The sequence below is a fragment of the Pollicipes pollicipes genome, unplaced genomic scaffold, assembly GCF_011947565.3.
Source record: "Pollicipes pollicipes isolate AB1234 unplaced genomic scaffold, Ppol_2.1 Scaffold_5724;HRSCAF=6776_pilon_pilon_pilon, whole genome shotgun sequence".
NCBI lineage: Eukaryota > Metazoa > Arthropoda > Thecostraca > Pollicipedomorpha > Pollicipedidae > Pollicipes > Pollicipes pollicipes.
The window spans coordinates 54,578,256-54,593,613 of NW_023596746.1; the positions used below are offsets into that span (position 1 = coordinate 54,578,256).

Sequence of the window (15,358 nt, forward strand, 5' to 3'; positions counted from 1 at the left end):
CATGGCGTCAGTGCTCTAACTGGCCATTTTGCGATTTAGTTGCGGATTATATTTTCCTCTGGGCGGCGCATGCAATACAAAGCTGGCGCGTTACCGTCCGGTGCCGCGTTGTTGTACTCTGGGAGGGTCTAGAAAATCGGCATGTGACGCAGACGCGTAAGTTTTCTAAGACGGCTCCCCCGATCGCCTTGAAACCTTTACCAATCGATTCCGTGCAATGAGGTGAGTCATGGGGAGGTGATGTTGAGACTTGACTTGAGGTCAAATGCCTCGAAAATGTGAAGAGAAAATTTTACATGCAGATGCAGACAACTCAGTCCTCAGCCTACGGGAGCAATCACTGTGAGACCTTCACCATTGGATGCCCCGTATCTGATTCTGGCTTCCAGTTCCAAATTTGGGGACCCCAGGTCAGGTCAAAGGCCTTCAAATACACAAAGTCCAAAATTCTTGCTTGAGGGCAACTTATAGTTCTGAACCTCCTGGGCTAGTCACTGCCAGTAGGTCCTGAGCTATAGGTTGTCTGTAAGCAATAATTTTGGACTTTGTGAAATTTGATGACTTTTGACCTGATCTAGCATCACCAAATTTGGAACTGCAAGAGGGAATCAGGTATGGGGCATCCAGTGGTTAAGTCCCACAGTGTTTGGTCCTGTAGGCCCAAAATCTGAGCTGTCTGCATTGGCTTGTAAAATATTCCCCTCACATTTTTGAGGTGTTTGACCTCAGGTCAGGTCTCATTATTGCCTCCCCATGATTCACCTTATTGCACAGAATCCATTGGTGAAGGTTTTAAAGCGATCCAGCAGGCCGTTTCCAAAAACTTGCATGTCTGCGTCATATGCCAGTTTTTTAGACCCTACCTTATACTCTCGACTTTCCTCACAGAGATTAAGGGTCATATCACAGTGTGTAAACGTAATCATGTGGTTTGCGTTTTTAGCAAGACTATAGCTAATGAATATTTTTGTCTTTAAGCTTTTGGCTCATCAGTTTGCTCCCTGACTTCTGAAATGATGTTCTCCATCATTCCTAGTTCCTTGAGAGCTTTAGGGAGGCGGAGAGATGCTGTATCCCGGCACGGTAAGATTTTAAATACATGGTGATTGATCTCTTGAGTCTGGCCTACAAGTATTGCCATTTTTAGGTCACCACATGCAAGCATGTGGTCCAAATGCAGTTCAATTGGGTGTACTTATATTGTTACGAAGGATTGATATAAAAAATCACAGTGCCTTGCTAGATAAGAAACCATGATCTGTGTGAATAGCCTGAGCTTCTTCCATGTCCCATGCTAGTAGCTGGTTGGCAGCTCATGTACAACCAGAGATGCATGCCCAGTGAAAACTGCATTGTTAAGGCATTGCATGCAAACAAAGCAGTGGTAAGTGACATCATTGCCAGGACACAAGCATATCTGACATGACTAGAGTCTCAATGCATTGGACCTCCAACTGGTCAGCAGGTCAAACATTTGGAACATCTTTATCAGCCACCTGGATTGGTTTGTCTAATCACCACCAAATATGCGAACTTTTTCATGAACCTGAATAAGGTCCTCTGGCCTGTTAAGCAAGCCAAGTAATGAGCTTGTATGCAACAAGGCTTCTGTGTTAGCTATATATAAAACTGAATATTGCACCCTTTCCATATGGTTCTGGTCTTTGCTATGCAATGACCTCCATAACACATTTCCATGCTCCGGAAATGGATACACAAGTGTATTGTATCGATATTCGCCAACAGTTAACACACGCTAGGGTGACCAGTTGAATATCCTTCACTGGGTGATGGGATGTCAATTTGTCCCTCACCCTTTAGATCTCAGAAGTTTGGAGAGCTAGAGACACCAAATTCACAGAGTGTGTTGGCCTGTATGTGAATTCACCTGTACCAAAAATTGATGTCCCTAGGTCATGACCTTGGATAAAATAGGTCAAACAAGGCCAAACTGCAGATTGATGTCTTAAGTGCCCCCCACACCTCCTCATGCAACCACTGTGAAGCTGCTGCACCTGTCCTAAGCAAAATGTCAATTAGGTCAGTGACCTTGTTTGACTTTTGTGAGATTAAGGTGACTAAATACCTACAAGATTGTCCCTATTTTGCCATTTGAGTAAGTGTCAGCGAAACACAAAGCGGTATATTCCGAAAACAGAATGTTGACCTTGGTTATTTTAGGTTGGTTACCCTACTTCAGCCTTTAAAAAGTATGTGGAACATGTCTTTTGCAGTCCCTGTCATTAATGAATGTGAAATGAGCACCAGAAACTAGTGCATGAAACCAAGCCCTTAAGTAAAGCTTAGTTAGTTTTGCCCTCAGTTGAACCTTTATACTGGACCCCTAGGTCAGTGGCATTGGTTATAATTCTCAATTCAATTGCTTTGGGCATTGGCTGCCATGTCTATTTGCTCATCACCTGTCATAACATGCTGCAAAGCATGTAGTGCAGTGCTCATCTTGTGCCAATTTATGGTTCTGCACCAAGCCATGTTTTTAGTTTTTCATTCCTGATGGGCTTGAGTTATAATTTTTACACTATTGGCCCAACAGGTACATGTGTTGTGAAGCAGGTCATCATGGCGCAGTCATGAGGCAATTGAGCTGATGGTGTTCAGCAGCGAGTTGTCTGTGCCGCCAGCTCGCACCCTGTTTGGCGCTGGTCGGCTGGGCGTGGACGAGTACCGCCAGCGGCGGACCCAGGTGGGCCGGCGTCTGGCCGACTCTAAGGATGAGCTCCATCAGCGCCTGGAGAAGTTCGCCAGTGGCCTTGAGCGTATGGCCTTCTCAGAGGAGCTACGTCAGCTGGTACACGTGGCCGAAGCTGAAGAGCAAGACCAAGTGCTCCTCACGCGCATGATAACCAGGTGACAGCTGCGCGGGCGATGGTCTCTGGCAAATGAACGCTGTCTTACTATTGGGGCATGACCCATCGTGGCCTCTTGCCACGCATTTGGTGGTGATGTTCCAATTTAAGGCAGCCCCCACCAAGCCATCGCTGACGCGATGTCGCATGTATTGTTGGGCGCGCGCCTGCGCCGCTGCGCTCGTCCTAGCACGTGTCCGACCTCCCACCGTTGCGCTCGGTCCGCTTGGCTCCGCTCGCTGCCCGGTCGGTGACCCCCGAACGACTCGGGCGCACACGCGACACTGTTCCCATTTAGACCGGGTGTTGCTCAGGTAATGAATATACCCTGCTATCCTGGCCGGTGAAACCCTTTTCATCGCCATCCCTGTCAGTCTGGCAGTCGATCTGCACTAATGCCAGCTCTCTCATCCCTTTGCTTTGTTGTAATCTTTAAGCCTTTCATTGGGTTTAATAAACCTTTTCACTTTCCCCACGGCTGTTTTAACTGCTGTTATTAGTTCTGCCATTTCTTTACAGCACATCTGGTTTTACAGGCTGCATTCACAAGCTTCATCGGTGCGATTCGGTAGTTTCGTCTTTGGTCCGGTCGTCATGCGAATGTACTGGCACCATCGGCTGGCAGATCAGGCGCTTCAGGTAAGCAGAACTTCGGTGAACGCTCTCATTATGACGCTAACACAAAATGAGCTCATTCAAAACGTGTAATCGTGTTCGCCACAACTGTGTAGCGCAGGTTTCATCGGGCAGAAAAGCGTACGAGAGAATCTTTTTATGTAAAAGGATGCGTCAAGATCGTTCCTCCTACTGTTATGCGTCCTGTCCAGACCACAGCGCGTGGCCCGGCTGCTGCTCGGTGTCCCCCTGTCCGAAGCTGCGACAATGCCGCTCCGCTCCGCGGGCGTGGCCCGGCTGCCGCTCGGTGTCCCTCTGTCCGAAGCTGCGACAGTGCCGCTCCGCCCCGCAGGCGTGGCCCGGCTGCTGCTCGGTGTCCCCCTGTCCGAAGCTGCGACAGTGCCGCTCCGCTCCGCAGGCGTGGCCCGGCTGCTGCTCGGTGTCCCCCTGTCCGAAGCTGCGACAATGCCGCTCCGCTCCCCAGGCGTGGCCCGGCTGCCGCTCGGTGTCCCCCTGTCCGAAGCTGCGACAGTGCCGCTCCGCTCCGCAGGCGTGGCCCGGCTGCTGCTCGGTGTCCCCCTGTCCGAAGCTGCGACAATGCCGCTCCGCTCCCCAGGCGTGGCCCGGCTGCCGCTCGGTGTCCCCCTGTCCGAAGCTGCGACAATGCCGCTCCGCTCCGCAGGCGTGGCCCGGCTGCTGCTCGGTGTCCCCCTGTCCGAAGCTGCGACAATGCCGCTCCGCTCCCCAGGCGTGGCCCGGCTGCCGCTCGGTGTCCCCCTGTCCGAAGCTGCGACAATGCCGCTCCGCTCCGCAGGCGTGGCCCGGCCGCTGCTCGGTGTCCCTCTGTCCGAAGCTGCGACAATTCCGCTCCGCTCCGCAGGCGTGGCCCGGCTGCCGCTCGGTGTCCCTCTGTCCGAAGCTGCGACAGTGCCGCTCCGCTCCGCAGGCGTGGCCCGGCTACCGCTCGGTGTCCCCCTGTCCGAAGCTGCGACAATGCCGCTCCGCTCCGCAGGCGTTCCGAAATCCGGAGCTGGACGGCTTCTTTGACCAGCTGACGAGCTTCACGCTGCTGCTGGACCTGCTGTACAAGCAGGGTCGGTACCAGGACGTGCTGGACACCTTCGATGAGGTGCAAACACGGCAGCTACACGGCTCCAAGTACCCGGCCGACTGCGTCGCCCTGGCCATGGCCGCCTGCTACCAGCTGGTGAGGGCTGGCGGCATTGAGAACAAGTATGCACGGCCGGTGTGCGTGGAGCTGGGTTTCGCAAGCATTTGGTCTTTCTTTAAGGCATTGGGCCGCATTTAGTAAAATTATAAGAAGAAAATGCTAGACTAAACGAACGTCATTGATACACTGCTGCCACTAAGAACAGCCCGGTGAGCGCGTTGGTGCAGTCAACTGTTACGGAATGTTTTTTATTCGAATACGTTATCTGACATACGAGTACCAAATCTCGTCAGCAGGCTGTTCAATGAGATGACTATTCCAAAGCCGTCCTCTGTCCCTTGGCTTTACTCACGGCGGGACTCGACTCGTGACTCCTGCCTCGTACCGTTTACTACTCTCTCTCGGCCTGTGAAGCTGACTCCGACTCTGGCTCATCGAAAGCTGTCCGTTTCGTCCTCTGAGACCATCCCTGACTCATCCGACACTGACTAGCACGCCAAGATGGGCTCCGATTCGCCACCGACGCGAGGTGCTTTCGACCCACCTCCTTCGACTGAATGGGACCGACTTCTCTCACGGCCACCCTGACTGACCTGTGGAGGCGACTCTGAGTTCCCCTTCCCACTCAGCCGACTCCGACTTGTCCTCGGCGAGCCCGAGGGCGACTCTGACTCGTTGCTTCCGACGCCGACCCCGACCCTGATGCGTCGTCGCTCGCGCCGCAGAACTCGGCGGCGTCGTTTGAGTACGTGCGCGACCTGCTGTTGCGACTGGAGGAGGTGGGACACGCCACGTCGCCGCGGGCCGTCGCGCTGGCGGCAGCGCTGCTGCTGCGCCAGGGGGCGCCGGACGAGGCGCTGCGGCTCCTCCGGCGGCGGAGGGACACGGCCAAGCCCCTGCTGCGAGACCTGTTGGTGAGAGACGGCGGCCAGGCCCCGACCGTGACGTCTGGCCCCCCTCTCATCGTCACACTGCCAGACCCACTGTAAAGAGACGGCGGCCAGGCCCCGTCTGGCTCCCCTCTCATCGTCACACTGCCAGACCCACTGTAAAGAGACGGCGGCCAGGCCCCGACCGTGACATCTGGCCCCCCTCTCATCGTCACACTGCCAGACCCACTGTGAAGAGACGGCGGCCAGGCCCCGACTGTGACGTCTGGCCCCCCTCTCATCGTCACACTGCCGGACCCACTGTAAAGAGACGGCGGCCAGGCCCCGTCTGGCTCCTCCCTCATCGTCACACTGCCAGACCCACTGTAAAGAGACGGCGGCCAGGCCCTGACTGTGACGTCTGGCTCCCCTCTCATCGTCACACTGCCAGACCCACTGTGAAGAGACGGCGGCCAGGCCCCGTCTGGCTCCCCTCTCATCGTCACACTGCCAGACCCACTGTAAAGAGACGGCGGCCAGGCCCGACTGTGACGTCTGGCTCCCCTCTCATCGTCACACTGCGAGGCATGTTGATAGGCGGTGCACCAGCGTGGCCTTCAATCACGCACTGCTACACACGTTTGCACGCCACGCACTCCTTGTCATCGGCATCTCGCCATCTGGTATCGCGTTTCCTCAGAAGTCATCAGCCGTCGTTGCCCATTGTCAGCTGTGTGTCTCGACGTCCCACCCTTGTCGTCCGGCCGGGCTTCCCTCACTGCGTCCGGTCCCGTGCGACTGGCCCCAGGGCAGCCGTACGCTGCCGCACGGGACGGGCCGTCTTGGCCGGTGCAACGGCGCCCGACCTGACCTGACCTGACCTGATGGCAGGCCGGCATGCCGCCGTCCGTGGCCTTGCGGGACGTGGACGGGCGATGGCGGCCGGTGCGATGGCACCCGACCTGATCTGACCTGACCTGACCTGACCGCAGGCCGACACGCCGCCGTCCGTGACCTCGCAGGGGCGTGGACGGCCGATGGCGGCCGGTGCGACGGCGCCCGACCCGACCTGGCCTGACACGCCGCCGTCCGTGGCCTTGCGGGGCGCGGACGGCCGATGGCGGCCGGTGTGACGGCGTCCGACCCGACCTGGCCTGACATGCCGCCGCCCGTGGCCTTGCGGGGCGCAGGCGGCCGGTGCGACGGCGCCCAACCCAACCTGACCTGACCGCAGGCCGACACGCCGCCGTCCGTGGCCTCGCGGGGCGCGGACGGCCGATGGCGGCCGGTGTGACGGCGTCCGACCCGACCTGACCTGACCTGACGTGACCGCAGGCCGGCATGCCGCCGTCCGTGGCCTCGCAGGGGCGCGGACGGCCCATGGGAGCCAGTTGGGAAGCAATCGCCTTTTGTTCGGGATGTCCACTTCCCCCGGGGTGCGTGGTTCGCGGTGGTGGGCTCTCCGTGCTGCCAGCGACAGGAACCCGTGGTCGGTCTGTCAGGGGGATGGAGGCGGCGGGGTATCTGTCTCTCGGCCTCGCGGCGGCGGGGGTATCTGTCTACCTGAAGCACGGTTAGAGCTTGTCTCTAGTCCGGCATCGGCCTGCCGTATTCCGCTCGGCGTGCTGTTGTTGACCCGACGCCCGAGACGCCACCTGGTGCCTGACGTCATCGGGCTCGTGACGTCACTTCGGACTGCAACTGACCCGGCGCCGTGCCTGACGGCTGCCCCTGACCGACAGGCCCTCAGCCTGGCCGACCTGGACCGGCCGGCCGAGGCGGTGGAGACCTTGGGGCAACCACTGCTGGCCGACCTGCCGTACAAGCTACGAGACGGCTTCGCCGTTGTCTCGGACGCCGTGAGTGTCCTCACATGAGCGACTCGACAGCTATATTTTTCTTGACCTTGTACGCCGCATGACCAGTGGCATGGCGGGATTTGATAGCGCTGATAGTCCGCACGGAATAAACTGCAGGTTTTTGTGGGCGTGTAGCCCAGAAACTAGAGGGTTGTATGCCTTATGAAGGGCAGGGCTGTGGACCGCAGCGAATGGTCTGCAAGATGGCCACAGCAGCTCAAACCCCATACAAGTGCTGAGAAATCCCGTCAGCGTTTTCACGTCGGCAGGTTGACCGCGTCGAGGCTTCTGTGCAAAGGAAAAATGACGCCCAGGTGAACGCCAAGTGGCAGAGCGTGAAACAAGGCCTCCAAAGCTACGGACTCACTAGGGACGCGGTGAGTACGACGAGTTGTCGCGCTGACAGGTGCGGTGGCGTGTGCTGGAGCGGTCCTCGTTTGAGAGCTTAGAGCTGGAGCACAGTGGAGCGGTATTTGATGAAGCTGTGCATTCCGCATGGAAGATATTCCTTCGACGTTTTTTTCTTAGTGTGTTCACAAATCCAAAAAATCCGGTTTATTAGTCATGGCCAAATTTGAGGCGTACAACAACCGTTGTTGTATCGCGCTGTCTTATTTTAATCTCGCGTCGCGGAGAAGGAGAGTTTCATTGCACTACGCATGGAGCAGACTGGCGAGGTTTGGGCGGCTGATACGATCTGACCACAGAGTACAGCACTGAATGACAAAACATCTCACGAAGAAGAGCGTGTTAAGCCGCGCGGTGTGGGCCCCGTGCCGGGGCGGTCCGAGGCTTCCGCCACCCTCAACCTGACCCTGGACGGGCAGCCCTCACCTCCCAACACCCTCCATCAGACCCTGGACGGGCTGCCCTCACCTCCCGCCACCCTCCACCAGACCCTGGACGGGCTGCCCTCACCTCCCGCCACCCTCCACCAGAGCCTGGATGGGCTGCCCTCACCTCCTGCCACCCTCCACCAGACCCTGGACGGGCAGCCCTCACCTCCCACCACCCTCCACCAGACCCTGGACGGGCTGCCCTCACCTCCCACCACCCTCCACCCACCGCCAGACCCTGGACGGCCTGCCCGCACCTCCCGCCACCCTCCACCCACCGCCAACCCCGGACGGGCTGCCGTCACCTCCCACCACCCTCCACCAGACCCTGGATGGGCAGCCCCCACCTCCCACCACCCTGCACCAGACCCTGGACGAGCAACCCTCACCTCCCACCACCCTCCACCCACCGCCAGATCCTCGACGGGCTGCCCTCACCTCCCGCCACCGTCCACCAGACCCTGGATGGGCAGCCCTCACCTCCCACCACCCTCCACCAGACCCTGGACGAGCAACCCTCACCTCCCACCACCCTCCACCCACCGCCAGATCCTCGACGGGCTGCCCTCACCTCCCGCCACCCTCCACCAGACCCTGGACGGGCAGCCCTCACCTCCCACCACCCTCCACCAGACCCTGGACGGGCAGCCCTCACCTCCCGCCACCTTCCACCAGACCCTGGACGGGCAGCCCTCACCTCCCGCCAACCTCCACCCACCGCCAGACCCTGGACGGGCTGCCCTCACCTCCCACCACCCTCCACCAGACCCTGGACGGGCTGCCCTCACCTCCCGCCACCCTCCACTAGACCCTGGACGGGCTGCCCTCACCTTCCACCACCCTCCGCCAGACCCTGGAGGACGCGCTAACGTCGCCGATCCTGGGGTTGCGGAAACGGCCGGCGCCGAACGACGTGGGCGCCTCGTTCAACCGGGGTCAGCGGGCGCGGCGCACGCCCACCCGGCCCGGCCTCACCGACATGGAGGACTGATGCCGGCCGGCCAGCCGGCCCGACCACGCTGAGGCTGGCCTCTAGCTCTGCGACATACGCTCGTGTACGTGTGTAATAAACAGAATGTTTGTTAAAAGCTGTGTATTTGAACTGTCTAGCAAACGCGGCAATGCCCTTTTGCTGAAAACGTGACACGGTGTTTAGGTGTGGCCAGATTGCAAGACGACGTGGTTAGCATACCTGGCTGCAAAAACAGTTCGTTACATGTTTCACCCGCTATGGTCGTTCTTGACGCTGAAGCATCATCGCCTCTGGGCGTTCTATTGATTTTCTCCAGCCCCTCATTGCGCAACGCGACGCTTTATCTGCGCGATTAAATAAGCGGGCCATAGTTTACCCTTTGGTAGGAGTTTCCTTCCGGTCTCATGGCAAATATTGATCTCTTCCCCATGGGTCCGTCGGTGATCGATGGTGATGAGGTTACTCATCTCGCATTTTTGTCTCACTACTGCTTTGTCTTCTGCTGCTTGTGCTGCTTGTGCTGCTTCTGCTGCTGCTTCTGCTTCTCTTTGTCCTGATGGGCGCGATGCTCCCGCTGCTCCTTCTCCCGCTGTTGCCGCTGCTTTTCCGTCTCCCGCTGGCGCTGTTTCTCCTGCTCGGCCTGCCGCTGCTTCTCCAGCTGCAGCTCCTCGCGGCGCCGTATGGCGGTGACGGTGACGAACACGTGCTCGGCCAGCTCGTGCGGCCGCTCCATGGCCAGGAAGTGGCCGCCGTCCCCCAGCTGGCGCGCCGCCACCACATCCACGAACTTGCCGGCTAGCATCGCCGGCGACAGCAGCATGAGTTCGTTGGGCGCATACAGCAGGCCGACGGGCACGCGACACGGGATGGCGTCCAGCTGCATGGCCGCCACGCGCCGGCCGAACGTCTCGGCGTACAGCCGCAGGGAGCTCGTCACGCTGCCGCTCAGCCAGTACACCATGACGTTGTCGAGCAGCGCGTCCAGCGAGAAGTGGCGCGTCAGGCCACCGTCCTCGCGCGCCACGTTGGTCATGTCGGTCCAGCTGGAGAACTTCTCCAGGATGTAGGCGGCCAGGCCGGCGGGCGAGTCCGACAGCGCCACGCCCACTGTGTCCGGCTTGGTGGCCTGCAGGTGGGCGTAGCCCGTCTCGCGCGCCAGCACGGCCAACTTCTCGCCGAGCGGGTACAGCCGGCTGGTGAAGAACTCGGAGCCGGCCCAGCTTGGCACGATGCTGCCCAGCGCCATCAGCAGCCGCATCCGCCACGTGTCCGCCACGGCAAAGTTCGTGTGCACGCCTGTAACAGCGCCGGCGGGTGAGCGCGGGGCGGCGGCGCGTGACTGCTACGCCTGGGGCCTGTGCACAGAGGCCACGCTGGTGCGGCTCGCATCACGGTCTGGCGGGTCAATCCACAACGGAGCGTGGTTGGGATCTTGTTTTTAACGCAGCGCGTGTGCGATCTAATCGCTGGTTGATGCAATGCGTACTGCATAACCGGTGGCCGTTTGCACAACGCAGCGGCAAATCATGCAACACGCCCGCATTCACGTATTCTGAACGTCCATCGTCACGCGCCGCGACCGTGTCGCCTGGACGGCGGCGCGCCGCACCACTTACCCGCCACCTGCTCCGGGAACAGGGTGCCCATGTGGGAGGCGATGATGCCGCCCCAGTCGCCGCCCTGCACGAAGAAGCGCTCGAAGCCGAGCCGTTGCATCAGCTTGCGCATGACGGCAGCCACCTCGGGCGCGCCCAGGCCGGGCCGCTCGGCCGCCGACGAGAAGCCGTATCCGGGCAGCGACGGGCAGACCACCTCGAACACCACCCGGTGGCCGGGCCGCGGCGCCGTCAGCAGCGGCAGCACACTGTAGAACTCGACCACCGAGCCGGGCCAGCCGTGCAACAGCAGCAGCGGCTCCACCCGGTACTCGTCACTCGGTACCTGAGAGGTGCGGAGCGGTCAGTACTGCAGCGGCTCCACCCGGTACTTGTCACTCAGTACCTGAGGGGTGCGGAGCGGTCAGTGCAGCAGCGGCTCCACCCGGTACTTGTCACTCGGTACCTGAGAGGTGCGGAGCGGTCAGTACTGCAGCGGCTCCACCCAGTACTCGTCACTCGGCACCTGAGAGGTGCGGAGCGGTCAGTACAGCAGCGGCTCCACCTGGTACTCGTCACTCGGTACCTGAGAGGTGCGGAGCGGTCGGTACAGCAGCGGCTCCACCCGGTACTTGTCACTCGGTGCCTGAGGGGTGCGGAGCGGTCAGTACAGCAGCAGCTCCACCCGGTACTTGTCACTCGGTGCCTGAGGGGTGCGGAGCGGTCAGTACAGCAGCGGCTCCACCCGGTACTTGTCACTCGGTGCCTGAGGGGTGCGGAGCGGTCAGTACAGCAGCGGCTCCACCCGGTATTTGTCACTCGGTATCTGAGGGGTGCGGGGCGGTCAGTACAGCAGCGGCTCCACCCGGTACTTGTCACTCGGTGCCTGAGGGGTGCGGAGCGGTCAGTACAGCAGCGGCTCCACCCGGTACTTGTCACTCGGTGCCTGAGGGGTGCGGAGCGGTCAGTACAGCAGCGGCTCCACCCGGTACTTGTCACTCGGTGCCTGAGGGGTGCGGAGCGGTCGGTACAGCAGCGGCTCCACCCGGTATTTGTCACTCGGTATCTGAGGGGTGCGGGGCGGTCAGTACAGCAGCGGCTCCACCCGGTACTTGTCACTCGGTGTCTGAGGGGTGCGGGGCGGTCAGCACAGCAGCGGTCCACTCATTTCTTGTCACGTAAGACGCCCTAAGGCAGGGGGTGCAGCACGACTATGTTTGTAACGTGCCTGCTGTGCGCTCTCCCGTGCGTTCGGCTACGCGATTAGAAGGCAGATTCGTCCAGATTATCGGTACCTTACATGCCGGGATGGGACATCAGCCAAGGCGGGCCGCTCTCTGCTCGCGCGAGCAGCGTTACACACGTGTCGCGAGTGAGAGTGTGATTCCAGATCAGAGGGTGTGGTCCCAGGCCCGTGCGATGCTGATTCACGTCTCGGTTTGTGGCAGTACCTTGGGCTTGACGTGGATGAAGTGGATGTCCAGTCCGTTGACGTTTGTCTTGAACTGGGAGAACTGATTGAGGTGCTGCAGCCGCCGGTTCCAGTCGTACTTGGTGCGCCAGTGCTCCATCACCTCTCGCAGGTAGTCGCTGTTGAAGCCGTAGTTGAAGGCAGCGCCCTCCAATGGCGGCGTCAGCCGACTCTCCGCCTTCGTCAGACGGGCCTGCAGGTCAGAACACGAGCGCGCCCGTCACAGGGGTGTGGGGGGGGGGGGGCATAAGGCCCGTGGGGTCGGCCTCCACGGATAGGCTTTCAATTTATAGCCACTTCGCCTGATACCGTAAAGCCATATTCGTGGCGAGAAATGCACCCACTTCATAAGCGCTACGTGACAAGCATCCAGAGCGGCTTACGGCCAGTGACGTCATTCTAACGTCAGTCCACTCCTGGAAAGCCGTGGGTTCGGCCAAGGTGTCCGCTGACCCTGATGTCGTCCATGAGGCCGGGCGGGGAAGTGATGCTGAAGGGCCGCACAACCGTGTCCTCGACGTCGGGCCGCGGCGACCTCAGCCACCAGGTGTCGGCCAGCTCGGGCAGTGGGGGCTCGGCCGTCAGGTACGGGTACAGGTACACCGCCAGCAGCAGCGTCAGCAGCGCTGCCACGGACAGCAGGCCGGGCCAGCGCGACGCCGGCTGGTCGCGCCGCGTGCCGCTCTCCGCACGGGCCATCTGCCGAGGTCGGGCCAGGTCAGCCGGCGGGAGGTGACGTCACGGGGACAGCTGCAGAGGTCGCTGGAGGGCAGCAGGTGAGACAGTGTCTGTAAGGTGACGTCACTGGGGCAACGGAAGAGGTCGCTGGAGGTCAGCAGGTGAGGCTTAGGCTCTCCACACCGGACAGAAGCGTAGTTTGTATTATCAAAGGGAGGGTGTCCACACACTACAGAGATATTGGGAATCCCGTGAACATTGACCGTAAATCTAAGGGAGGTCAGCAACTTGTATAAACACAGGCAGTCCTATTTCATCTGGAAATGTTCAACCGGAAGCCAAAATCAATTAGTGAAAAGTTAGATGCACACTATCCTTTCAGGCAATTCCCTACAGAGCATTCCGTCCCAGTTCGGGGTGTCTACCAGCTGCCATTCTGGCGACATGGAAGCGGATTCCCCGGATGGGTTCTTCCTGAGGCTCTCACAGATGTACGTCCTACATTGGTGCCCTCCCTGGCGCGGAAGGCCCTCTGGCGACTTCTGGCCGGGGCATTTGACCCGGGCGCGAGAGCCCTCGTTGGTGCAACAAAATTCCTGATAACCGCAGGTTGTCCAATAAATGGCACAAAGATCCATGTTTGGCCAATTAGCGGAGCGGCGTGTGAGCGTGTGCATGGGCCCGATAGTTCGGATCGAGGACGGGCCTCGGCTTAATTCGAATCATAGTTGCCCATGTAAACAAGATGTCGTTGGAGGTCAGCAGGTGAGACTGACCGCGAGGTGACGTCACTGGGACAAGTGCAGATGTCACTGGAGATCACTAGGCGAGACTGACTGCAAGATGACGTCACTGGGACAGCGGCAGAGGTCGCTTGACGGCAGCAGGTGAGACTGTGATTGTAAGGTGACGTCACTGAGTCAGCGGCAGAGGTCGCTTGACGTCAGCAGGTGAGACTGTGACGGTTAGGTAACGTCACTGGGACGGCGGCAGAGGTCGTTGGGGGGTCAGCAGATGAGGCTGTTACTGCAAGGTGACGTCACAGAGAGAGCTGCAGAGGTCGCTGAGGGCTTCTGCAGCTGTGAGACTGGCTGCAAGGTGACATCACTGGAACAGTTACAGAGGTTCGCTTGAGGGCAGCAGGTAGCTGTTATTGCAAGGTGACGTCACTGGGACAGCGGCAGAGTTTGTGTGAGGTTGCCTGTCACAAACCAAATGGCGTTACTGAAACATTGGAAGCGTACGTGCGGGGTCAATAGAGATGCCTCCCACGGGTCGTGGGACGTCATTGAGACAGCTGGGACTGCCGCATAATGAACGCGTGGCGTGATTTAAACGGAAGGCTGCTCGACAGAACGGCACGCCCTAGATCACCACGTTCAATCGACAGCATACAGAATTAGCTTATTTTTAGAATAAGATTATCTTTGCTCTTCCGTGACCAGCAGTGACTTGAACTCGCATTGCTGAGGGAGCGACATGTGCCTCTTCACCCTCCGTTACGTGAGAGTGGGCACTGGCTGCATCACCTGTCTGACATCCACGAAACGGGTCTGACCTAGAGATGAAGACTGTCTGGTCTGCCCTCCTATCGCGTCTGGGTCCGCTGTCTGAGGGAAATCACCTCCGGTCCGCCTGCCGGTGGCGGAGGTCACGCACCTTCTCTGCGCGCGTCGGCATGCGCGTTGCCTGCTGGGCCGTCGGGGGCACGCACGCCTGATCCGAGACTGTCCTCACCCGCCCGACAGCCACACTTGTCCACAGACTGCCTCCCCCTCCCCTGCTCAGCTGGACGGCGAGCAGGCGCGCGTCCAGGTCCGGATCGGCGGGCGCCACGCTGGCGACGTTCAGCCCGTGGGGCAGCGTGGACCAAGCGCTAACGATTAACCTTTGCGTAGGAGAGCGGGTGCTGCTGCGACAAGCGGTGCTCAGAATGGGGTAGCGGAACTATGGGGTTGACTTGGAAGAGGAACGTGCTGACCGTCGCAGGACAGGTCCCTGGCCCGGTAGTTCACCCGTCATATATACAATGACTGGACTGGCGCGCGGTTACCGTCCTCGGCCGCAGCATGAGGCCCCCGCGCAGCGCCGTCCGGCTCCGGTTCGGCGAAGAATTGCCTCCGATGAGGTGTTGGACGCTCATGCGCACTCCTGCTAGCAGCTGCCGCCGCCCCTGCGCGGAACCAGACGCCCAATCGTGCTATCTGGCTCGTTGAACTTGGGCACGGCGAAACTCTCGGCGGCGTCAGCTGAGGACGGGAGGGGAGTGCGCAGCAACGGGATAGCTGGCGTCAGCAAACTTCCCCTCAGACGCTGCTTCCCGCATGACGAATGCCCGGCGCCGAGAATCAAGCCTGTCCGTGTATGAGTTCGAAGGTTCTGTCCGGGGGTGATTAAAGACACGCGCCGGTCGCAAGGTTAGCC

At 59.7% G+C, this 15,358-nt stretch overlaps 2 protein-coding genes across 5 annotated transcripts; one reads left to right on the forward strand and one right to left on the reverse strand.

Annotated features, from left to right (window-relative positions):
• The first annotated feature begins 105 nt into the window (after positions 1-105).
• LOC119103659 (pentatricopeptide repeat-containing protein 2, mitochondrial) lies at positions 106-9,305 on the forward strand. Of its 4 annotated transcripts, none has more exons than XM_037227273.1 (9): positions 106-156; positions 889-1,083; positions 2,643-2,868; positions 3,404-3,506; positions 4,495-4,689; positions 5,379-5,567; positions 7,265-7,381; positions 7,651-7,758; positions 9,068-9,305. In XM_037227273.1, exons 2-9 carry the CDS (start codon positions 1,014-1,016, stop codon positions 9,206-9,208), a joined length of 1,149 nt encoding a protein of 382 aa, XP_037083168.1. In that variant the 5' UTR covers positions 106-156; positions 889-1,013; the 3' UTR covers positions 9,209-9,305. The 4 variants fall into 4 exon arrangements, with proteins under 4 accessions (XP_037083168.1, XP_037083170.1, XP_037083169.1 ...); XM_037227275.1 differs by having other exon boundaries at positions 123-156; positions 979-1,083; XM_037227274.1 differs by lacking the exon at positions 106-156 and adding an exon at positions 161-222.
• Positions 9,306-9,449: 144 nt separating this feature from the next.
• Positions 9,450-14,670, reverse strand: LOC119103658 (juvenile hormone epoxide hydrolase 1). Its single transcript, XM_037227272.1, has 5 exons — positions 14,594-14,670; positions 12,710-12,955; positions 12,237-12,449; positions 10,807-11,131; positions 9,450-10,486 (listed from the first exon to the last, which is right to left on the reverse strand). Exons 1-5 carry the CDS (start codon positions 14,612-14,614, stop codon positions 9,675-9,677), a joined length of 1,617 nt encoding a protein of 538 aa, XP_037083167.1. The 5' UTR covers positions 14,615-14,670; the 3' UTR covers positions 9,450-9,674.
• Positions 14,671-15,358: the final 688 nt, after the last annotated feature.